This window comes from Chenopodium album, chromosome 5, assembly GCF_948465745.1.
Source record: "Chenopodium album chromosome 5, dcCheAlbu1.1, whole genome shotgun sequence".
NCBI lineage: Eukaryota > Viridiplantae > Streptophyta > Magnoliopsida > Caryophyllales > Amaranthaceae > Chenopodium > Chenopodium album.
Genome location: NC_137838.1, coordinates 10579622 through 10605230, shown reverse-complemented (window position 1 = coordinate 10605230; position 25609 = coordinate 10579622). Strand labels below are relative to the sequence as shown.

Here is a 25609-nt window from a genome sequence, read left to right as displayed (position 1 = left end):
AAATTGACTGTTCCGTTAAATCGGTTAAATACGTCTTTCTCAACCTCAGAAACATTATCCATTCAATCAAAGTAGCAACACTACACAGGATTAGCTTACAGAAGCTTTCACTTTGACAACTATGGCTGCTTCTGCTCTGCTTTCCCCTCTCGGTATACTTCTCTCTCTCCTCCTTTCCCTGGTCTTTACTGCTCTTCTTAATCAAATTCTTTACATTAATGTCAAATTCCCCTCTTTTTCTCATATTTGTTATCAATTTAATTAATTGATTTGCTTTTGGGTTCAGTATTATATGCTCAATAAATAGGAGGGGAACTTTTAAATTATAAAACCCCGTCTGTTCGGAAATAATAGTCACATTGCCTATCCTAATATCGTCGAATTTGGGATTTAGAGAATTTCTTTAGCATAAATCGATCTTTTATTAATAAGCTGCATTTTGCTATTTGAGTTAATTTATTTGATTTTATGTATTTATCCATTTTACTAATTTGGGTGGCTTTGTAGCTTTTAGTGGTTCGACCAATTATTATACAAACAAGGCAAAACAGAACACACAATGTGTTGTTATTCGATGTTCGAAAATGAGACATGCTCCACTTGAAATGTCATCTATGGAAGGCTCTAGATTGAATTTATATTATCGTCGGAATGTTGTTGGATTGCTTCTTGGACTTTCTTGTCTCAGAATAGGCTCCAATGAGGCGACCGCGAATGCTGCAGGCTTGCCTCCAGAGGATAAGCCAAAACTATGTGATGAAGCCTGTGAGAAGGAGCTTGAAAATGTAGGTGAGATTGCTTACACCTTTTACTAAGCCTTCTCTTTATAACTAGAATAACTTACATTAATTACACATTCGAAAAACTGTAGCACTAATATTATGTATTTCATGTCATCTTACATTTATATTTCTATGCAATTGATAAAGAAATCAAAGGGCTTTTAAGTTTATAATAACCCAAGCGGGCTACTCCTCCTATTGTCAATTGGTTTTAGGATGGAACCTCGCTGTGAGCTCTGGTTTGTTGCCTCTCTCCCAGTCTCCCTTGTGTTCTCCCTCGTCTGTTATAACAAACACGAAACTAAAAGGGTGAGGACTTGCCAATGTAGTTTTGGATAATGCCTGTATGTATCCATTGCTAAAACACGATATCCTTGTTAAATCCCGTGCTCTGATGCTGATATCAAAAGCTGCATAACTTTCTTTACAATTGATTCATGAGGCAGCTAATAAAATAGGGCCAATCTTTTCTGTTAATCCACAGTTTTTTCCTTTGAGTTTTTAAGACTATTAACCATGATGTACCAAACCTTTGAGGTTGAATGATCAAACCCCTTTGTGCCCCGAAAGCCCTCCAAACTATTTTGTATCTAAACAAACAACATGTAGCTGTAGTTGCATTAGAATTTTGATAGATATCGAGGTTTATAAGCATAGTAAGTATTAATTTGCATATTGATCTTCATTTATGTTCTATACGACGTACTAATTTCAAAGTTTCCTCTTCTTTGAAGGTACCCATGGTAACAACAGAATCTGGATTGCAGTACAAAGACATTAAGATCGGTGATGGTCCGAGTCCACCAATTGGCTTTCAGGTATATTTAAGAAATTTTCAGTGTGTGAGAAACTGTTTTTAAAGTCTGAAATCAACTACAGACTCTACTTAAAACTATTTATTTCATCAGAAATGCTTGTTATTACAGACAACTTTCATGTTATAATCATGTAGCTTGTTTGACTGCAGGTTGCTGCAAACTATGTTGCAATGGTTCCTTCCGGACAGATTTTTGACAGGTAATAACTAAGATTTACTTATCAGATTACTTTGCATCATTTTATCTTTGTCAAATTAAGGGGTCAATTGAATTATTTTGTACAAGTATTTACAAAATTTAAGTATCAGTGGTTTATTACTGAACCTATTGCTGCAGTTCTCTTGAGAAGAATCAGCTTTACATCTTTCGAGTTGGCTCGGGCCAGGTAAATGAGAGTCCTTGATGTAATATACACTTTTGAGTAGTTGTTCCTGGATAAATCAATAAAAATAGTCAACCTCCTCTAATTTTGATACATTAGTTCTCGAATTACTGCTAATATTGTTAATTGCTAGAACAGGTGATCAAGGGACTTGACGAAGGACTCCTTACAATGAAAGCTGGTGGTAAACGGAGACTCTACATTCCTGGACCTGTGAGCATTTTCGCCTTATCTTGATTTCAAATTTTTCTCTGGTTTGATTTATATCTACTCAAACAGCAAATGTTCTAACTTAACACTAATTTTCATGTTTTAAAATGTGATCTTATGCTTGGCTGTTGTTTGTTATTTAGCTTAAGAAAAGCTAATCTGTTTCCGTTCTGTTGAGCAGTTGGCATTTCCAAAAGGCCTGACCTCAGCTCCTGGAAGGCCTCGTGTTGCACCCAATAGTCCGGTTATCTTTGATGTAAGCTTGGAATACATACCAGGTCTTGAGACAGAGGAATAGAAAACTGATGAACACGCCAACTCCTTCGTTTTGTAGTTTGTACTACTTATTCCTGTGATTCGAGGTGGAAGCTAAACTATGCAAGCTAGCTAGCTCTTCTCCAATATAATTGCGACTCTTTGTACATCTTAATACATGCCCTTAAATAATGTACAAAATCAGCTTATTCTTGAATTGGCTTTGCATATTTATAACATACAATGTGAATGAGTGTCAATTTTTTCCAACTAAAGAGATAATACATCCATTTTCTAGCAGTTACTTCTTGATCCAACTGCATCTCAGTGCCACAGTTTTTTTTATTTGAAAGGCGCTGCTTTAGAGCTATACCAACATATGTTGGTAAAAATTGGTTAATTACAGGGAGATATAATGTCTATTGTCTTCCAAGTTTATGTCGTGTTTGGAATATCTTACAAAGAGACTAGTAAAGAAACAAAAGCCGTTTTAAGCTATGCTAGTTGGACTCTTCATTGAATAACTAAGTACCCGTATTGAATCTTTAACACTTGTTTCTGGTATACCCAAGTCAAAGCAACATAGATTTGATTAAAATCAAAATGAAATGTTACAAATCTAAAATGACAAAAAAAAAAAAAAAAAAAAATATACAAGAACTCAGGTCGAACTTTACATTGTTAATTATAGAATTAGTTGATACAACATAATAACCAAATTTACAATTACTAGTAAAAACTAATTAATATTAACACCATTTAACAAATCATGGTTTCTTTTCTATAAAAAAAAAAAAAAAAAAAAAAAAAAAAAAAAAAAAAACAAATCTTGGTTTACATTCAACAAATATGGGTGGGTTCTTTTCACCGTAACTAAGTAACTAACCAACCCGGATCAATCCGTTTTTTTATTTTTTAAAAAGGTGAATAGAACACACCCTTAATCCAATTAACTGATCTAACCCAATCCAAGATAAGCCGAAGTAACAATCCCAAGCACGTAAACCCCAATCACAGAACCAACCAAACCACCACCAACTCTCCCAACCATACCAACCCCAGCAATCCCAGCAACTCCAACACAAACCTTCCTCGCCGCCGCCTTCGAGGCATTCGTAACAACAGCATCAGTAAACACAACAACAGCAAACTCTCTAAACTCGTCGGAACCTAGGGTTTCCTCCGGCGGAGAACTCCGGCGAATTGAGCGATACGCGCCGTCGATTTGCGCGCGTGAAGGAGGGGAAGGACACCACGTGGCAATCAGAGGAGAGGAGAGAGAATTGTGGAGACGAAGAGTGGCGTCGTGAAGTTGGTAAGCGAAGATTTTGCCCGGAGAAGTATGGTGAGTTAGGGTTTGGAGATCGGAGAAGATGGTGTTGCAGGAAGAGGTGAATTCTGGGGAGGAGCGAAAATGGTGGCTGACTTTCTTCGATGGTGATATCCCCATTGATGACAATCGATTGTGTGGTGAATTGACTTTAGAGATTTTCTAATTTTTAAGCCCTATAAATAAAATATAAAGATTTTAATTAATTTGTTTTAAAAATTTGAAAAACAACATATTTTTTTTATTTTTTTTCGATTGAGAGTAGAGGTCAAAAAAAAAAAAAAAAAAAAAAACCCTACTTCCAAGCATTTTTGTAGTTAGTAGGATTCGAATTATAGTTATAAGGTGAATTTCTATCAACTTTTGCTTAAGCTTTGCTTAGTAACGGTTTGATAGGTGTATGAATACTACTCAAATACGTCAAAGAAAACTCGTCCTGAATCAAAAGGGATATGTACATAACAAGCCATCCAATCTGAATGGTACTTAATTCAAACCGATAGGTGTATGAAACTATGAATATCACCCACATACATGGAAACTCAATCACGTCAAAGAAACCGATCTGAAGCAAAACTAATACGTATATACATTACAAACCATACCAATCCGATTGGTACTCAATTCAAACCAACAGTTTGATACGTGTATGAATACACCAAAATATAAAAAACTTAAATCACATCAAAAATAAATAAATAAATTGAGATAAACCAAACCATTTACCATTGATTGTGGATCATCTCAATTCTTTTTTAGAGTTAAAAATGAAATAATAAAACATCTAAAATAATTCCTTTTTTTTTTCCTTAGGAGTGTTTGGTATAAACATTATAAATGAAACGAAAAGGATTCAAATAAGTAAGGGAAAGAGTAATGGTAAACGTTACCATCATAAGATGTTTGGTATCCTAGTGGAGTGGAAACAATTTGAGGAGATTGCGATTAAGGAAATGTATCTTGTTTCCACTAGTTTGTCAATGGTAACAAATTAGGGGATTTTGTTACCCTCCGAAAACGGTATTTGTTACTTTTTAACTTATAACAATTAACAAACAACTAGAAAAGGAAATCCTTAATTGAATCTGTTTCCTACATCTAAAATTACTATACCAAACGCCCCCTCAGTGTTATGTGAAAATTCTTATATCATGAGATATTATACATTCAACTCATTAAAAAAAAAAGATTTATTTTTAAAGTCCATATTATTATATGATGTAATAAGTTACAAAAATGTTTAAAATCGATCAAAACCAACTTGATTTAAGGTTAGACCGATTTTATCAATTTCAGTCCAAATTTGATCCATTCATATAACTCGCCTAATCTCAAGTTCCACGAATTATTTTTCACTTTTAAACCCTCGGTCCAATTCAATTTGATCCAATTCGATATAATCTTGAGCCATTGAACAACCCTAAACATCTATAACATTCTAAAAAGAGAATACTTGGTTTGGTGAAAAAGGGCATTGCTACAGTAGATTGTTTCTTCAAAATACCATATATATCCTACAAGTTTGTTTGCATATAAAATTTTGGTGGGTGAGAAAAATAGACCCCACGTCCCACTGGAATTATATTCACGTGGAACTTTGCCTGCATCAGGTTGTGAGTAAGTATTACCCACTACCATGGTATGGGTAATATTACCCAATACCACATTTTTTTTTTCTTTCACCTTTTTTTTTCCCTTTCCTCTTCATCTTCTTCCTTCCTTAAACTCTTTTCCCCACCTCCATGGGTAGCTCCCATTGCCGGCCAAACCTCCGCCCACCGCACCTTCACCTCCGACAACAAGAAGCCCACCCCACCGGCTACTACCTTGGTCGAAATCCAAAAATATGCAACTACCTCCATTAAAAATCACCGGAAACCACCCAAAAAAAACATAACCCAAAAACAAGAGACACAAACTTATGGCTCTAGCCATTAAAAACGGTGAGTTCTATGCTGGAAATCGATGAGTTCAGTCGAAATTGACGCCGGTAGTTTTTTGTCGGTGCTCAGTTATTATTAATTTCTATACTGTTATTATTGGTTTGTATACTGTTATTCTTGATTTTTATACTGTTATATATAATTTATATACTGTTATTGGGAGGAGAGAGACTCCATTTTTACAACATGGGTAAGTTTTACGTGAAATTACATTTCTACCCCTGGTATGGGCCCAACGAGCCCATACCTGGTAGTGGTCTATCACTACTCATCAGGTTGTTTCCTTTTTTTTTTTTTTTTAACTTTTTTATTTAAAAAACTTTATCCTTTTTGCTATTTTTTTTAATATTAACCTTTTTTAACACAAGTTTAATGTTTTATTATTAGTACCAAAATTTTAAATTAAATTCATAAATCTTGCTAATATATTGAAGATATTTGCGATCAAATATTTACACCTTATTAAAATCTTTAATTCCTTCCAAAATGTAAGTATAATAATAATAATATATTTTGTTGAAAAGGGTATTACTACAGTTTATTGTTTTATCAAAATACCAAACATGTCCTACTAATATGATGTGATAAACTTCATTTTTTTAGAAGTATTCTCCTCTATAGTTACATGGATAGCTATTGTAGTCTGTAGATATTATAGCCAATAGGTATAGTCGTATAGACTATAGGACACCTTACCAATTTATTTTTTTTAAAATTTTATTTCTTTTTTAATTTTATTTTTAATACTTTATATTACACCATTTGTTTTACAACAATCTTCCTATTTTGTATTTCGATTTTAATTTTGTATCACTAATTATTTTAATTTCACATTAGCATAAATTATAAAAATTTAATATTAATATTGTACCCACTGATATGAGTAAAACCAGACCTCATTTGCCTATGTATTATTTTCTTATACTTAAAGACAAATTTAAAGGATTCTATTTCATTTTTAATAATCATATGATTGTAAATAGAAAGATTATTATGAACTGAAGGGAACATTATTTTGTTTATCATGCACATTTTTTTTTTCCCTTCCATTTTTTGCCTTTACATATTACCCCCTCCGTATTTTAATTTAATTAGTACCCCTCCGTATTTTAATTAGTACACTTATTAAATGTGGACTTGTTTAGTAAGTGTTACATTTTTTTTAATGTTTAATAAGTGTTACATTTTAATAATGTAATTATCTCTCCTATCATGATCCCCACTCAAATTCACTACTACTTCCCCCCCTCAGATTCGTTACTTTTTAATAAACTTTTAAACCTACTATATTTTTTTTTATAATTGTTTAATACTCTAACCACCCCACTTACCTCTTATTTAATTAAGTCAATTGAATTGCCAAAAATATTTTCAAGAAAATCTAAATTTTGATATTATGAAAATATATTCCTGGAAATTCGAACAAGATCCCACACGATTTTAATGTTTTATTTTTAGTGTATAAATTACAAAAGACGGTCAAAAGAGTGTGTGCAAAAGTATGTTTTGTAAATGTTGCGATAATATTTAAAAAAAAAAAAGAAGAAGAAGAAGAAACTGAGAGTGTAATATTCTTATCTAATTGCTTGTAAGATATAAAGACTTTCATACAATTAAAATTTAAAGCATTAAGTAAGACGATAATAGTAAGGACTACGTTTATTTTATGGAAAAATCACTTACAAGCTTGTGTTTGCATCCCTTCCAATTATAAAATCATTAGTTTTTATAAAAAAAAAAACATTAGTTAGCATTTTTGTAATTAATTTACTTGGCGTTTATTTATATACTTCAGTATTCTTTCTATTCCATCCGGTTATTTTTTTGTTTCTTTTGACACATTTATTAATACACATTCTCTATTAACTTGTTTATATCTTAAACACATGTTAATAAACTGAGAACAAGGGATATAGCTCAAGTGGTTAGAGCTTCCCTCCATGGCTTAAGATAGATTCTCATCACCTGCCCCAGTGGCTCTATAAACACTAAAAAAAGTAAGTTAATAAAATTTATAAAAGTACATATTGAGATTGATTAATTTAGTTGATGATGTTTTATCTTACATTTTGGAAAGAATTAAAGATTTTAATAAGGTGTAAATATTTGATCGCAAATATCTTCAATATATTAGCAAGGTTTATGAATTTAAGTTATTAATAAAGCACTAAGCGTGATGAATTAAACTAGACCCCATATGACTATATTTGCTCTTATATATACAGAAGATTATTGAAGATAATCTGCCATTTTTAATGGTAAAAAAAATTCATATGGAAATATCATTGTGAAACGAAGAGAGTATAATATTTTGGTATATATTATTATAAGCTACGTTTAATTTAAATATTGAGATGAATAATCACATTTTACTTATGTATAATTTTTTAAAAGGTGGTAAATAAAGATGGTATTATGCATAATTTTTAGATATTTTAAATGCAATAAATTGGACAAAGTGTAATTCTTTCAATTTGGGGATATGATTGATTAAAGGTGATCAAGAAAAATTAGTTGTAAAAAATTAAGACTTTCATTTAGGGGATTTTTTTTAAAGTGGAATGATGATATTTATTTGTTTTGGAAACAACACATCTAAACTTATTAAAACTTAATTTTCCTGCACTTATCATATATAAACTTAGGCCCTGTCCTATTCACCTTGTTTTCACGTGTTTCAGGTCTAATATATTAGATAAGTTAAGTTAAGAAAAAAAAGTTTTAATAGGATACAGTTATTCAAGTACAAATTACAACTACTACCTCTATTTCACATTTTTTACAACTTTGAAGGGTGCACAAACTCCTATGAAAAATTTATTTTTGAGTGTAAATAGAGAGAGAAAAATAGGAATGCAGGAGATGAGGAGAAAGATAGAGAGAAATGACAACTTAAAAAGGAAATAAAACCTTAGTTGCAAATAATGTGCAGCATCCATTTTTGGCAAAAGTTGCAAAAAATATGAAACAGAGATAGTAAAATAAGTTTTAATAAGTTCATAATAATTTAGGTAATATAATAAGTTCACTTAACTTCAAATAAGTAAAATCAGGTAAATAAAACATACCCATAAGTAATTAAACTTGTCTGAATTTATTAGACTTGAAATAAGTAAAAATAAAGTGAATAAACAAACTTTTATAATATTGAGTACAATATATTTAGCTATGTTCAATTACGATAACTCCACCTTAAATCAGTAAGATTTAATAAATATTTTAAACAGTAAAACTCATTGATTTCAAAGAGCATATCCAATAGCAAATTAGTGAAACATAATTTTTTATAGTGAAAATAATTATAGTTTAGTGAAAATAAATTCATGTCCAATAAAAATATTTTAATTTTAGCAACAAACAAAACATTTAAATTCAGCCAAAATAGTTTAGGTTTTCGTACATAGAATGTAAAGAAAACATAACCTATTAATTCTAATAGAGCTTATCTTTCAAAAATTAGTGAAAACTATAATGAAAAAAATAGAGCCTTTCTTTGAAAACTTTTACCGTCATTAACAAAACTCTAATTTGTCTTTATAAAATGTTACTCCCTCCGTTAATTATTATATGTAACTTTGAAATATTTTATATCTCATCAATAATAACCCAGAGTTGCATATAATAATTAACGGAGGTAGTATTATATTCTAATGTTGTTTAAAATCTTTTTCAAGTGATTAGTCATTTTATTAATTTTAAAGTCATTTAATATTTACATTTAAAGTTGGTTGGCACGTGCGTAGCACGCGGCGATCCAACTAGTTTAACACAAAGGAATTACTTATAGAGTTTTTGCCAAAAGAGAAACCACCAAATTCCTGTCTCATCTCCTAAATTCCCCACCTCTTCTCTCTCACACAATTTGAACTTTTGAATGAAATGAACACTCTGAAACTCCAATTCACCCAACTACACATCCCTCAAAAACACCCTTCAAATCACACCCAAACCCACCAATTTCCCAGCATTCTACATTTGGGTTCTTCATCTTTCTCAACTACAACAAAAACAAGAACAATTACTTGTGGTTTGAGAAAAATTGGACCCAAAAAACCATTATGGAGGTCAAGCTTTCTTTCCACTGAAGCCATTCAAGCTGTTCATTCCCTTAAACTTGCTAAATCTCCTGATAAATTACAGCATGTAATTCATACCAGACTTACTCGTTTATTGAAGGCTGATTTGTTGGATACTTTGACTGAACTTCAGAGACAGAATCACTTGGATTTAGCTCTTCAGGTCATTTCTTTCTCTCTTTTTTATTCAAAGTCTTAATCTTTTTTTTGTTTCTCTCTTGGTCCGGAATTAATAGTCGTGTTGAATGTTGATAGTGTAATTTGAACTAGTAATGCGACAACTAAATTCAAAATAGGTTTATCGTCTTATCTATAATAACTGTAACTTGGGTTGAAAATATTTTATTAATGATAATTGTTTATGGGTTTCGGTAATCAATGCTGTTAAACCTGTTTTTTGTAATTGGTGGATGAATAATTAGTTTAAGTGGGGAAAAAATTGCCCTGTTTTATACTTGAATTTTAGACTGCTTAGGCAGTCAATTGAATTATTATTAGGAATTTAGGATTATTATTATCTGGTTAAATTGGTAATTGAAATAGCAGAAAACTATAGAAGAAATCAATTAGATGGTTTATTTTAATCAATTACTTCTTATTATCAAGTTTTGGACAAGGGAAAAATCTTCAGCTTGTTGGAATTTATATAATCTAGGTGAAATAGTTCATTTTAGATCAATTTCAGATAGCATTTTGCCAAAACCTGTAGATTACAGTTTTTAAAAAAAGACTAATTAATGAAAACTTCTGCTCTATTAGTTTGCCATTTGAATTACTTGAATTTGCATGCCAATTGCCAAATAATTCCTTGATTGAGAAATTGGCTCCTTTGGCGAACTGGAGGACCGAAAATCTTGATCTTGAGACTAACCGAAACATACAATATTAGTTATGCCTGTATGTAGATTTGTATGTATTGTGAGAAAGCTGCAGCTACTATTCATTGTGTCTTGTCTGATCTTAGACAATAGAAGTGTATTCAAAGGTTGCTTCGGGTGCTTAAGTTTACTATCAGACTCGTCTGTTATGTCTAGGAAGCAGTAAGAGAATGTCTGTCTATCTTTGTCATTGGTTGAGCTTTCATGAAATTTTCGTGTTTGAGGTTTACAGTTTTGATCTTTTTCTAGATTTCTATACTTATTGGGACAACTTGATGCTGCGTTCAATATTTACTTTGATAGTTGAACATGAAATGCATTGGCGCATAGCAAATCTAAATTAGACGAGGCATGATATTAGCAGAATTGGCATCTGATTGTCCCTTTTTCCTTTCTGTATTAATTTCATGTCCCTGCCCACGTCATTTTTTCATAATCCTAAGAAAGCACATCATGGTTATATAATCGTTTTTCTTCTTTTCATCATCAATACATATATGTTAAGAACTTCTTCCTGTACAGTTTGCTGTTTTGTATCTCATCTGATTTGTAATCAGAACTCTAGGTGTTCGACTTTGTGAAGAAGGAATACAAGCCAGATCTCCCCCTTTACTACGACATGATTCTACTACTGGGAAAGAACAAGCTGATTCATAAGGCTGAAGAGCTTTTTGATGAACTGAAGAAAGAGGGTTTACAACCTGATGTAAGAGCATATACTGAATTGATCGGTGCTTATTTCCAAGTAGACATGGTGGAAAAGGCGGTGGAGACCTATAATGAGATGAAAGTTTCTGGTTGTATACCTGATAAGCTAACATTGATGATTATGGTAAGAAATCTGGAAAAAGCTGGTAAAGAAGAGCTAGCAGCATCAGTAAAAAGAGACTTTGAAGAATATGTCGATGAACCTGAAAAATTTCTTGAAGAAGTAGAAAAAAAATATGGAAGAAATCTTAGTATCGTATGATTGCATATTATGGTTTTACATGTGGTAGGACTGTGCAGAGACAGCAGAATTTGTATAATTTTAGCCTTGTAGAAGAAAAGGAAATTCATAGAAATTCTATAGTTGTCTGCATTTGCGAGTTGTTATAGTGTAAATTTGTGTTCTCTTCAACTCCAGCACCACTGAAGTCGCTCATAAGTAGTATATTTCTGTTTCTACAAATATCTGCTCGTTGTACAGACATTTCTTTGATATTACTTTAAAATGCAAGTGTTTTCCTAAGAAATAGCTAAGAGACCTGAGCTAAGAAGTGACTGCTATTGGTTCAGACTTCAGAGACATCAACCTGAGGAGGGAAGAAAAGCTGTACTCTATAATCCCTGCTATGAACTGTCTATTGTATACTGTTTTATGTCACCAGACGTTATCCTTTGCTTTGGTAGTACTAGGGGAGTAAAATCATAGGTGAGACCGTGAGACCTTCGTATTGATAAAGAAAAAAAAAGAGAGGAACTTCTAGGTTACTTTCTTTGAATTCAAGATATGATTCAAACTGGCTAGAACTTAACAAAAGGGAATTGGGTATATAGGATAACAGAAACAAATGCTTGATTCATAAGATTCTTTGATGTATGTAAAACATGAGATTTGCTAAATAGAATCATCCACTCTCCTCTGTAATTCCCTCATCTATTGAATTGAAATCGAATTACAATCACTAGTATTGAAAAAGTAAGGTACTTTGATTAGATGAAACATGCCATTGATTAAATATCATGAAGAACAATGTAATCTAACACAAATGGTACAAGGCCAAATTATCAACAGTATGAACCGATCTTTACCACTAGATGAACACAATGGGGAACATACAGGACTAAACATGTCAAAATATATATTTTGCCGCATTGACTAGCTAGCTAAATGGCTCGGAGAACTGTTGAACATGGTATGCCACATATACGCTCTTGAAAGCACCATCTCCAATTCTTGATCTTGCCAATTGAGAGTTGGAAGGTGCTGAAGGAACATCACCATCTCCTGGAAATCAAGCTTATGGATCTTATCGGACCACTGTGAGGTCATGGAGAAAAGTTAGTCTTCCAAACGCTAAGCATGTATGGTCGTATGGATCAACTTAAACAGTTGGCAAACCCAGTGAAGTCAACTTACAGTTAATAGAAAACTGGCTGCTATGTACACAAGAAAATCAGGGAGTGCATCACCTTCTGCAAGATATGTATCCCAAAGGCGATTGACAAGGGGAAATGGAATCTAACAAAAAAAAAAGAAATGTATTCTGTCAATTCACACAGGAAAGCTAGTCCAACGTCAAAGTTAAGGTCTGATGACTTTAGATAGCATGATATCTGATATGCAGCTTTTCCTTTTTCCCTTAAATCCCAGAAAAACTTTGTAAAAAAGAAACTAAAGTATAAGCAAACATAGAAGATGAGACCACAAACCTCACGTATTAGAAGACAATTGAACCACCGAAACGCAAACTGGAGGAACTCAAGACCATGCTCTTCCATATGTTTTGAAACAGGTTCTGGTTGTATTTTTAGTAAAATAAGAAATGAATGAGACAACTTTAGGAAAAAAAAAAAAAAGAAAGAAAAGAAAAGAAGAGAGAGAGAGAGAGAGATGTGTGATAAATGTATGATAGCAAGTTAGCAACCCCACAGGAAATGTTTTTTTTTTTTTTTTCTGTTTTTGGTTCCCTTTGCTTTGTACAAGGGAAAGAAACTGTTGAACTTCCTCTGAGTCTCATTTTCTTTTGTTTAAAGCTTTATTATTTGGGGGGGGGGGGGGGGGTTATAAAGGCACTAAATCAATCTTCCTCGTGAAAGGAGGCCACCCGAGGCACAGAAAAAGGGGGAGGGGGATTGGGAACTAGGATTTGAGTAATTGACAAATAGCCTCCCCCTCAAACACAGCCAAGAAGCCTGTACAAAATGCTTTTTGTCCAAATATTTAGTTCCCACTTCATAAACCCATAGAGGAACTTTGAAAATTGAAATTACGGATACCATATAAAAATTGATCATGATGTGTGAAAAAAGAATTGTGAAACAGCTTTTTTGCCTGCATAGTGGAAGAACAATGTTGGAATGCAACTCCAAACAAATGCTTAACTGTTTTCTAAGAATTTTATGACATCTTGGCAAACTTAGCTACTCACATAGTAGTTAGTTAGTAGCCATTTACCAATTACCTATTGGTGGCAACTAGAGATTAAGTTAGCTGCTAAGTAAAACTTTATATAACAGGACATGAATCAAATATTCATAGCATAAGGGTGTAAACGTGACAAATTGTAAGTGAACGCAAAAACAATAATACACTAATGCTCTAACCCCCAAAAGCTACTTGCATTAACCTCCCATAGAGATTGGCCATAATACTAAATGATTACATTCCATCCTATCATTCTAATTAGCCAAACACCATATATGATATAGTAGAGTAAAATGGAAACCACTCTTATGAATGTTAGTGCCTAAAGGAGCCTGACGGTGATAGTGTCATTTTTTTGGAGATGAAAAGGTGAAAATTTCATACTAGTATTAATAGAAGAAAAAAACATATGGCAAAAAAAAAAAAAGAAAAAAAAAAGTAAGGAACTAACGACAAAGACATACCATCAATCCTACGAACCAGTTCTCTTAGTTTAAAAACAAGTCTCTGGATTCCTGGTTGGGCAAATGTGTAATGATCTTGCATACCATCAAGCAATTTTGACAGGCACCAATAGCAGTCAGCCTCAACATCAGCAATTTTATCCTTGGACAGGTCCAAAGATGACCAAGTGTCAATGCTTCCTTCTAAGTGTTCAGACAAGAATACAACCAGAAATGGTGTCACAAGATCATTTATTCCTTGAACATATCCACTAGCAGGATGACGGATGGCCCTGGTGAGACAAATTATCATGCTTTAATGAGCATAAGAACACTAGAGGATACTAAAACATATTAACAACCTAGAACAGAATGTAGATTAAAGAAAACTTATTGATTATGAAATGCTCACAAAGCCCTCATTTAAACACGTAAATAATGAATTACAGAGTACTTTAAAAAAAAAAAAAAAAACACATGTATTTCCCAAAAAATTGAACACTCAGACAGAAGATCTTGCCAAGTCAATAGATGAAATAGAGGAAACAGAAATTACTACAGACCAAGTGTAGAGTATCCGCTCCAAAGACTTCTGGACAGCAGGTTGCTGAAAGAAAGTTACATCAGGTACCGTTCTGGGACAGTCAACTTGAATCTGTCAATGGCAAAGCGAGCCATGAGAAAGCAGAATTAATCATGACTCCAGAAAGAACATGAAAAAAAAAAAATAGAGCAAACCTGGCGAAGCATGTTAATTTCATCATCTGAACGTTCACTATCTGGAATATCATAATACTGTGCCACACAATCAAGATACTCGAGACGTTTCCTTCTCAGAACTCCTTCCCTTCTATCTGAATTAGGTGGTGCATATCCCTGTTGTCAGTTCATGCTCAAACTTATAACCAATAAAAATACATCCATTAATTTATTTTACAACTGAATAAACATGCAACCAGAAACAAAAAATTAAAACATATTTTAGGATTTGTGCTGTGCAGATAACAACTTGAGCCTTCGCCATTGATAAAAAAAATAAAAATAAAAAAAAATAAACCAAAATCAGAAGATATTACTGCATAATTATATATGCCAAATCATAAAAGATAAATCCTTTTAGAAATTTGTAGAGTACAAAAATGTGAGTCATCATGACTACTTTTGAATTCTTGTTTCTTGAAAGAATTAATTTACAAAACTATGTTATATGTCATAGCTTGGGACATAATGAAGTATGTTATAAGTCCCAGAAAAATGCACTATACCTCAAATAGAAAATTACCAATACTTTTGAGTTTCAATCAACTAGTAAAGACTCTGACATCAAGTGCCTCTTAGCTATCATGGGGATGTGTTTGTGTACTTGGACCCACCCACCCACCAATCCAAAGTTAGGTGGGAGTATCACCTGGAGACATTGGAGGAATGAAATTCTGGAATGCAAGGTAGTAAGGAATTGAGATTATGCACTAGAAGGATTTGGTAGGAACAGATGCTTGAAGCTTATGTGCTTATCCTTTCAATCTTGCATCATTGACTAAGTAAAGATACTGCAAAGTTATTACAGCTTCGACAAAAAGGCAGGTCACTGAATAACCCCAAGAATAAGCATTGACGGACAAATATGCAGAGAGCATACACATGGCTCTAAGCCTCTAATGGCACTAACTATTCTCACTTGTCCAAAACTATCAATGAACAAGAAAAAATTGGGGAAATTATCAAGCAGATGAAGCGAGCACATATATTGCTTTTTCTTTGCCTTGGAGTTGCACTTTCTCACAACACAATTCTGTAAGTAGTTCAACTAACAACCCAAGATAAAACTGTGGAAAACAGCTATACATACAGAGAATATCAGAATACACAAATATTTCTCTTTCTTTGCCTCAGAGTTGCCTTTTACCTACAACACAACCCTGTAAATACTTCAACTTACAACCCAGATCTTCAAACTTTTGCAAGAGATAATCCTAGGCCTGAGGTCCGTTTTACTTATGCTAGGAGAAGGGCCAAGAATAATGGTGCGGTTAATGTGGGAAGCTGAGCTGGACAAAGTTAGTTATGCTTGAGGGCAGAAGAGCAATTCAGAATATAGTTTGCTATTTTGATTCTCTGTGTTAGCTGTAATAATTGAGTTTGTTAGAATAATTTCTGATTATAAATATGGTTAAGGGGCTAGGGGGAAAGCATCTGGAAAATACTGTTGAGTGTTTGGGAGAGAGCCTTCCTCTCGAAAAGAGGGCATTTGTGATGTATTCATTTCTGGAATTCAATCAATCAATCAATCAATCAAAGCCTTAATCCCAAAAGTGGGGTCGGCTAACATGAACCAAATTTGATTATTCCGTGTAGTCATCAACATAAATCTTTCTCCTCCATCCCTTACGATCCAAAACTTCATCCTCACGTAAATCCATGCACTTCATATCCTTCCTCACTCCTTCCAACCAAGTCATCTTTGGTCTCCCTCTTCCTCGTTTAATCCCTCCATGGTCCCACTCTTCCACTCTTCGCACCGGTGCACCCTCGGGTCTCCGTCTTACATGTCCAAACCAACGCAGACGATTTTCCCTTAATTTATTCATTTCTGGAATTGCAATACAAAATATCTGGGTAGCTAATTACTTCTCTTGATTACTTGATTCAACTTCTGTTTTCATACTAAATTCTAGCAAATTTGGTATCAGAGCGGTGACGTTTCTGGCCGGAGAAGACAATGGCTCGCCTGAATCATGGTCAGCGTTTGGACTTGCTGGAACAGGAAATTGCAGGGCTGCCATCGCGCGTTGCTCGTGAAATTTCCACAAACATGGCGGCGTTTGAATCGAAGATTGCTGATCAGATTGCCGCTGGGCAGGAGAAAATCCGATCAGAGATGCGCGCCACCTTGCCTAGTGCACCGCATTCTGGGGAACCCCTCAGTTATCACTGGGAAAACCCATTCTCCTCACAACCTCGTGTGGATCATGGGGATGGAGGTTTTCAGGGTCAATCTAGTTGGAAGTTAAGGAAACTTGACTTACCGATTTTTAATGGTGTTAATCCGGATGGGTGGATTCTCAGAGCTGAACGTTTCTTCCATTTCTACCGCCTCTCGGAGGAAGACCAGCTGGAGGCGGCGATCGTCGCTCTGGATGGCGATGCTCTGCTTTGGTACCAATGGGAGCACCGGAGACATACCGTATCAAGCTGGGATACCTTGAAGAAGCTTCTCCTCCGCCGCTTCAGATCCACCGCCACGGGGACTCTTCATGAGCAGTGGCTCGCCCACCAGCAAACCGGCTCGGTGGCCGAGTATTGCCGCCGCTTCATCGAGCTGCTTGCTCCTATTGATGGAGTACCAGAAGAGATTGCTAAAGGGCAATATATCAATGGGCTTAAAGAGGAGATACGGGTAGAAATTCGGATCCAAAACCCACCCACTTTGGATCTAGCCATGGATCTCTCCATGCGGGTCGAGGAGAAACTAAGACTAAGCCCAAAACCTAAAGCCCAAATTTCGACCTCAAACACGTGGAGAACCCATTACCCAAACACACGACTCAACCCAAACACAGTCCCCAACCCGAACCTAAACACGAGCCTAAACACGAACCCACAACCCATTTCCACCATCCAACCCTACCCCAACCGCAACACCACCCCAAGGCCCACCGGGGAGCTGCGCCGGCTAACGGAGAAAGAGCTGCAGCAGAAGCGCGAACAAGGCCTTTGTTTTCGCTGCGATGGTAAGTGGGAGCTGAACCACCGCTGTCAGCGCCGGGGCTTGAGTGTGCTGCTGACGGTGGATGACGACGACGGCGAAGGCTCCGGTGAGTTTTCTATGGCCGAAACTTTTCCCGATAATCCTATAACACCACCCCCTCTCTTAGAGTCACCTCCGGTGACTGAACCTCACGTCACCTTGAGTTCGGTGATGGGGTTAACTAGCCCGAAAACCATGAGGCTGACCGGAACTGTCAATGGTTGCTCTGTGGTGGTGATGATTGACCCCGGTGCAACACATAATTTCATTTCTTCCACCGCCGCGAAACACCTGCTTATTGCTCCGATTCACTCAAAGAATTTTGGGGTTACTCTGGGAACAGGGGAAACTGTCCACGGGGAAGGAGAGTGTACAGGAGTTGTGCTGGACCTCCAAGGGGTGACTATCGTGGAAGATTTCCTTGTGTTGCCTCTGGGAAATTCCGACGTTATTTTGGGAATTCAGTGGTTGGAAAAATTAGGGAACACCACCACTAATTGGAAAACACAGACTCTCAAATTCCAGTTAGGCGGAAATACAGTAACCTTGAAGGGGGAACCCCAGCTTGGGAGGACAGGTATTTCATTAAAGGCTATGCTCAAGAACCTTCAAAAAGAAGGTCAGGGATTCTTACTTGAGTTTAACCGATTGGAACAAGTGGAGAATGAGACTGAGCCATCACTACCAGAAGTATTTCAGCCCTTGGTGAAGGAGTTCCAGCAGGTGTTTAATATGCCACAAGGGCTGCCCCCACAAAGACAAATTGAACATGCCATTGTCCTTCGCAGCGGTGCTAACCCCATCAGCGTTCGACCGTATAGATACCCTCAATCACAGAAAGATGAAATTGAAAAATTGGTGTCTGACATGTTAAGTGCTGGAATTATTCAATCATCAACAAGTGCTTATTCGAGCCCTGTGCTTTTGGTGAGGAAAAAGGATGGCTCCTGGAGGTTCTGTGTTGATTACAGAGCTCTGAACAAAGAAACAATTCCAGACAAATTTCCAATTCCCGTAATCGATGAATTATTGGATGAATTGGGCGGAGCGGCCATTTTTACAAAACTTGATCTGAAATCTGGATATCACCAGATTCGAGTTAAGGCAGAAGACGTGCACAAAACTGCTTTCCGCACGCACGAGGGCCACTACGAATTTTTGGTTATGCCCTTTGGGCTAACCAACGCTCCAGCTACGTTCCAGTCACTTATGAACGAAATATTCAGACCGTTCCTTCGCAAATTTGTCCTTGTTTTCTTCGATGACATTCTTGTGTACAGCCCCTGTGAAGAATCCCACTTACACCATCTTAGACAAGTGCTGGAAACTTTGGCTACACATCAATTGTATGCTAATTACAAGAAATGTGAGATTGGCAAAACTCGGGTGGCTTATCTGGGCCATGTGATCTCGGCAGCAGGTGTTGAGGTGGATGCCACCAAAATTCAAGCTATGGTGAATTGGCCTCCTCCTTCAAATCTGAGGGAGCTTCGGGGTTTCCTTGGTCTTACGGGTTACTATCGGAAGTTTATCCAAGGTTATGCCCTTATAGCTCGACCTCTCACTGACCAACTTTGCAAGGACAGTTTCGGGTGGACAGAAGAGGCTACTCTAGCCTTCAACACACTCAAAGCAGCTATGGTCAACGCTCCTATTCTTGCTGCCCCGGATTTTTCTCTACCTTTTGTGCTAGAAACTGATGCGTCAGGACACGGTTTGGGTGCAGTGCTTCTTCAGAATGGCCACCCGGTAGCTTATTTCAGCAAGATTATAGGGATACGAAGCAGAAACAAGCCCATATATGAAAAGGAATTGATGGCGATTGTCCTTGCCATTGAAAAGTGGAGACATTACTTGCTTGGTCGCCACTTTGTGGTGCGGACTGATCAAAGGAGTCTCAAATTTCTCCTTGAACAGAGAGAAGTGGGTCAGGCTTATCAAAAATGGGTAAGCAAACTCTTGGGTTACTCGTTTGAAATTCATTATAAGCCCGGACCTACAAATAAATTGGCAGATGCTTTGTCTCGTCAATTTTCACCGGAGGTGGAGTGCTTGTCTATGGTGACTTCATGTGGCCTTCAATGGGATTATGTACAATCTTTTATCGAGAAAGATGCTGTCCTCCAGAGATTGATCTCTCAAATTCAGGCGGGAGAGTCGGTTCCCAAATGGTTCTCCTTGGATAATGGAGTCTTGAAATACAAGGGGAGGGTGGTAATCCCTAAGCAATGTGAACTTACTAGCAAATTGCTTCGAGAATACCATGATACAGTGATTGGTGGGCATGCGGGGGAGTTAAAAACATATCAGAGACTTGCCGGGGAATGGTTTTGGTTTGGCATGAGGAAGGATGTCCGGGTTTATGTGCAACACTGTCATATATGCCAGCAGAACAAAACTTCAACGCTCACTCCCTTGGGTCTCCTTCAGCCTTTGCCTATTCCGGAGAGAGTATGGGAGGATATATCCATGGATTTCGTTGAAGGTCTTCCAAAGTCATTAGGGTGGGACACCATCCTAGTCGTGGTGGATAGGCTAACTAAGTACGGGCACTTTATTTCACTCAGGCCTCCATTCACTGCTCAGAGCGTAGCTCAATCCTTTGTTCATGAGGTGGTCAGACTCCATGGAGTTCCTAGCTCTATTGTCTCGGACAGGGACAATTTTTTTGAGTATTTTTTGGAAGGAGATATTTCGGTTGCAAGGTACTCAGCTCTTGCGCAGCACGGCTTATCACCCGCAGACAGACGGGCAAACTGAAGTGGTAAATAAAGGTGTGGAAGCCTATTTAAGGTGCTTTGTAAATGGGAAACCCCACAGCTGGGCTAAGTGGCTCCCTTGGGCGGAGTATTGGTACAACACATCCTTTCATACGGCTACCAACTGTTCTCCTTTCAAGGCACTCTATGGTCGTGATCCCCCTCACTTGGTTAGGTTTTCTGCTGGGAGTACCTCTGTTTCGTCTGTTGAAGAGCAGCTACAAGAGAGGGATGCCATACTTGATGATCTCAAGTACCACCTGGTACAAGCTCAAGTCTATATGCGGTTTCATGAGAATAAAGGCAGAAGGGAGGGCTCTTTTCTGGTTGGGGACTTGGTCTACTTAAAGCTTCAGCCTTATAGACAGAAGTCTTTAGTGCGCAGGACAAATGATAAGCTATCTCCCAGGTTCTACGGGCCATTTCCTGTGGTTCAGCGTATAGGGAGTGTAGCTTACAAGTTGCAGCTGCCCCCTTATGCTAAGATACATCCTGTCTTTCACATTTCTCAGTTAAAGAGGGCCCTTGGACCACACCAAATTCCATCCCAGCTTCCTGCTCACTTGTCAGCTGACATGATAATGGAGGTGGAACCTGAAGCTGTGCTCGGGGTGAGGAACTCTCAGACAGCCATGGAAGTGCTCATTCATTGGAAAGGCTTGCAAGAATTCGAAGCTACCTGGGAATTTTTTGATGAAGTTAATTTAAGGTTTCCTTGCTTCCACCTTGAGGACAAGGTGAATCTTTGGGTGGGAGGTATTGCAAGAGATAATCCTAGGCCTGAGGTCCGTTTTACTTATGCTAGGAGAAGGGCCAAGAATAATGGTGCGGTTAATGTGGGAAGCTGAGCTGGACAAAGTTAGTTATGCTTGAGGGCAGAAGAGCAATTCAGAATATAGTTTGCTATTTTAATTCTCTGTGTTAGCTGTAATAATTGAGTTTGTTAGAATAATTTCTGATTATAAATATGGTTAAGGGGCTAGGGGGAAAGCATCTGGAAAATACTGTTGAGTGTTTGGGAGAGAGCCTTCCTCTCGAAAAGAGGGCATTTGTGTTGTATTCATTTCTGGAATTGCAATACAAAATATCTGGGTAGCTAATTACTTCTCTTGATTACTTGATTCAACTTCTGTTTTCATACTAAATTCTAGCAACTTTCTAGGGTATTAACCAGCTTTATGCATATATGATGAAGTCACTAAGCGTGTTCTTATGGTGAAGTCGCAAAATGTGTTCTTCTGCCACACAAACTTCAATATCTTATTGCTGCTAAAAGCTTAAAAATAAATAATAAAAAAAAAGGGGGGGGGGGGAGGGGGGGGGGGGGGGGGAAGAACCCTGGCCTTACATGTGAAGAAAACACATAAACATATAAGTAAAATCTTACCAAAAGAAGTCTCCAGACAACAGGCCGCATGTAAGATGGCACGCCATTCCAAGCTAGTGCCCGTAGTTTATCTGAAGGATGGAAAACAATTAGAAGGAAATTCTATGAGTTGATAGTTCATATTCAGCACTAACAATATCAATTAAGTAAAGCAAGAAAGAGCTATTGGTGATTCCTAAAAGCAGACGCTAGAACCATAAGCAGATTATACATAAAATACCATGAAATTTACAAATACGTAATCAGGCATTCAGAAGCCAGACAGCTTGAGAAATATCAAATACTCACTTTAGACATCAACTCATAATAACAATCAATCCCCACCAAACAAATTAGAAACATGCTAAGGAGCACCTGACAGATCATCCATTTGAAAATATAGATGTCGAAAGACAATGTATTTGATTCAGGCAAATATGTTTTATTAATCCAGGACAATAGAAATCCTCTACCATCCAAGAGTACAATTCTCAAATTGCATTACCCCCTGCTCCAAAACCAAGTATCTATAACACCCAATAACAGAGCTCGTAAAGAAGTTAAGTAGGAGCCGTGTCACAAAAGAACCTCCATAATAAAAGGAAAATAATTAATTAGTTATTTGAAACACAAAAGCCTCCATAAAAAATCCACTATTACAACTTTACAGGAATTAAAAAAAAATACATTTTTATCAAGCAACTTAAGTCAAATTCCCACTTACAAGAGAGAAGGAACAAACACAAATTAGTTCCAGTGATGATCTAACCTGAAAAGATTAACCTACAATGAGGTAGCATGAGCTAATAAACATGTGACCCAAAGAACTCAATTTTAATTTAACAATGCATTTGCTTCAAAATAATGCATACACTAATTCTTTCAAAAATATATTCTTGATGTAGCCAGGAGCATGTAACAAAGCCCGTAAGTATAGGCTGCTCCCTAGAGGTCCCACAAAAAGACCAATTACTAATTTACTACTAAGTAAAGACTCTCAAGGTAAGCCACGGACTTGTATGGCTAGCCAACAATTCAAACAAGAAGTAATATACTGCAGCAACCTCAGACAGCTTCCTATTCAACAATTTTTATGGCTAGCCAACAATTCAAACAAGAAGTAATCTACTGCAGCAACCTCAGACAGCTTCCAATTCAATAATTTTTAAACTGAGGACTGAAGTTACACTAACTAATTGGGGGTTAAAACAATAAAACCTACTACAAGGTTATCTTACTCAGTTGTGCATATCTAAATAACACGTACAGCTCTATACTCCTTTCTGACACTCTGACAAATAATAAGCAAACAACATGCTAGTAAGAAACTATGAACTGTTATACTACCTAAAGTAACTGTAGGTGCCGAAAGCTCCTTTTTAAACTTCATAACCCTTGCAGTATCTGTAGCTCTTGCGCTTAACAAAGTCTTCTGGGACTCTTTGGATGAACTGACGGGAGACGGTGAAGGTTTTGAATTACTGACAGCAGAGTCATTAGACTCATTACTATCAACACTTGGAGATTGTTCCTGAATCCAAAATCAAATATTAAAAATTGGTTCAATAATACCATTAGCCACAAACCAATGAAAGTGCACAAGGAGAGATTCCATGCATCTTGCCTCAACAAAATTATCCTCCTGTTCACTTGGTCCAGCATCATTTTGAGAGTAACTCCTTCCGTATCCCCGGGGAGATCCATGTATGCTAGAGGTGTCAAAGGGTTCTGTTCGACGACTCAGCAATACTTTACCAGGGAAACTACGTCCTTTAAGGAGCCTATAATGAACCACATCAGAAGTAAGAAAATGCACGGCACTTCTAAACCATGTCTTAGCATACTCAAGCTAAAGGCAAAAGGCCTTTCAGATTCAACATTTAAAGAAGTAAAAAGGGCCAGGTCTCATACATTCATACTAATACTATTTTGCAAATAGAAATTGCAGTCCAAGTTTCTGTCAAGTATGAATTAGCATCTCTATGCAATTAAATAAATTCCAATCATTTTTACCTCACTTTCAATCTACAATGATCAAACAATGTACTTTCCCAATGACAATCTAAACCTAAACCATAATATCAGATTTCAGATGGTTAAAGACCCCCAATAACATCCGAATAGCCAAATTGGGATCAGATGGCAAGAGAGAGTACAATATAAAGTAGAATCCTTCCTTAATGTACAACAAACAGCTCAAGTCCATAAAGTAGTTAAATTTTTTTTTTAAAAGGAAAAAAATAAATAGATAACAGTGAAAAGGAACAAATGAGTGTATCTGGGGAAACCCAGAAATCCAGTTAACTAAGCCTACTTGTGAATTAACCAAAACGTTGAACTTAAACAATATAGATAAAAATGAAAGATCTTAGAATATAACATACTCTTTTAAATTAAGGATCAGTCGACGAACAATGGGAAATTTGCTCATAATTCTAACCACAATTTCGCATAAATCAAGAACACCCAAAAAGTAACAACACCCATCTAAAATCACACAGAATCAAAAGAGATCTGAGCACTTTTCCCAAATGGGTATTCAAAAAATTACAAGAAAAGCTCAAAATCATGCAAATTATCAAAAATTATGAATTTTTAAAGACAGATCAAATCTAATGAACAAAAGGGTGTTCCAAAAATCAAATCTTAGCAACAAAAATAAAAAGATGAGAGAAAAATAAAAGTACCCTTGAACACTTTTGAGGGTTTGGTTGAAGCGTGAATCGAGAGTAGCAACAGGGTCTTTGTTGGTATCATTATCATCAGCTGGGTCGTTGTTGATGTTGTTGACAGTGTTCTTCATTTTTGTTACACTTCTCTGTAACGAGTAACGACCATTTTTATATATATCTGCCTTTATTTTTCTTGTATTTTAAGGCTTTTGTTTCATTTTTTTACTTGCAAAAAGCCAAAAAGTATCACCCATATTAGCTCTTGCCATTAAATCATCTTTGTTTAGGTGTAATTACAACTTCCAACATTAATACAGGTGTAGTGGTGTGTTTTTTATTTCCTTAAATTGGTTTTTGAAAGAAAAAATTGTTGTCAATTATTCAATTTAATCTTTGATACAAGGTACGTAGTTGTATAAAGTTGTTCGACAATGTTACATGCTATATAAGTATGCCGCTAAGATTATGAAAGATTTGTATCTTGTACAATAGATCATATTGTTTAGGTGTTCTAAGTTGATATGTAACGTAACAATGGTATAATAAAACAATTTTTAAAGAGTTCAATTTAAGAAATATATTTTTATTGAATTTCGTTCCTACTAGAATTATTGGATATTGGTTTTCTGTAATTCGATTACTATACTACCATTGTCACTCTTGCTTGTATTCTTTCAACATCATCGCTCTCAAAACTTCTCATAACGAGGCGTGTGCAACGATGTTGGGCGTAAGCAAGGAGGGATGTTGAGCGTGAGCAATGAGTCTTGTGTTGACAGTTCCTTGATGCTCAAGCGGGCTATATAAGGCATCTTCC

The 25609-nt window shown here is 36.1% G+C and overlaps 4 protein-coding genes across 4 annotated transcripts; 2 read left to right on the top strand and 2 right to left on the bottom strand.

Moving 5' to 3' along the window:
• Nucleotides 1-22: 22 nt before the first annotated feature.
• On the top strand, nt 23-2751 carry LOC145631859 (peptidyl-prolyl cis-trans isomerase FKBP16-3, chloroplastic-like). The gene is made up of 7 exons (XM_081684071.1): nt 23-152; nt 508-785; nt 1517-1600; nt 1750-1799; nt 1937-1985; nt 2121-2195; nt 2374-2751. Exons 1-7 carry the CDS (start codon nt 122-124, stop codon nt 2488-2490), a joined length of 684 nt encoding a protein of 227 aa, XP_081540197.1. The 5' UTR covers nt 23-121; the 3' UTR covers nt 2491-2751.
• A 654-nt stretch (nt 2752-3405) lies between these two features.
• LOC145632576 (uncharacterized) lies at nt 3406-3897 on the bottom strand. Its single transcript, XM_081684940.1, has one exon. The coding sequence runs from the start codon at nt 3895-3897 to the stop codon at nt 3406-3408; it is 492 nt and encodes a 163-aa protein (XP_081541066.1).
• A 5599-nt stretch (nt 3898-9496) lies between these two features.
• LOC145630416 (uncharacterized) lies at nt 9497-11794 on the top strand. The gene is made up of 2 exons (XM_081682675.1): nt 9497-9959; nt 11240-11794. Exons 1-2 carry the CDS (start codon nt 9600-9602, stop codon nt 11642-11644), a joined length of 765 nt encoding a protein of 254 aa, XP_081538801.1. The 5' UTR covers nt 9497-9599; the 3' UTR covers nt 11645-11794.
• A 553-nt stretch (nt 11795-12347) lies between these two features.
• On the bottom strand, nt 12348-24996 carry LOC145630415 (uncharacterized). Its single transcript, XM_081682674.1, has 10 exons — nt 24808-24996; nt 23745-23901; nt 23468-23651; nt 22142-22212; nt 14986-15123; nt 14811-14902; nt 14269-14540; nt 13090-13175; nt 12797-12898; nt 12348-12697 (listed from the first exon to the last, which is right to left on the bottom strand). The coding sequence occupies exons 1-10, from the start codon at nt 24921-24923 to the stop codon at nt 12536-12538; spliced, it is 1380 nt and encodes a 459-aa protein (XP_081538800.1). The 5' UTR covers nt 24924-24996; the 3' UTR covers nt 12348-12535.
• Nucleotides 24997-25609: the final 613 nt, after the last annotated feature.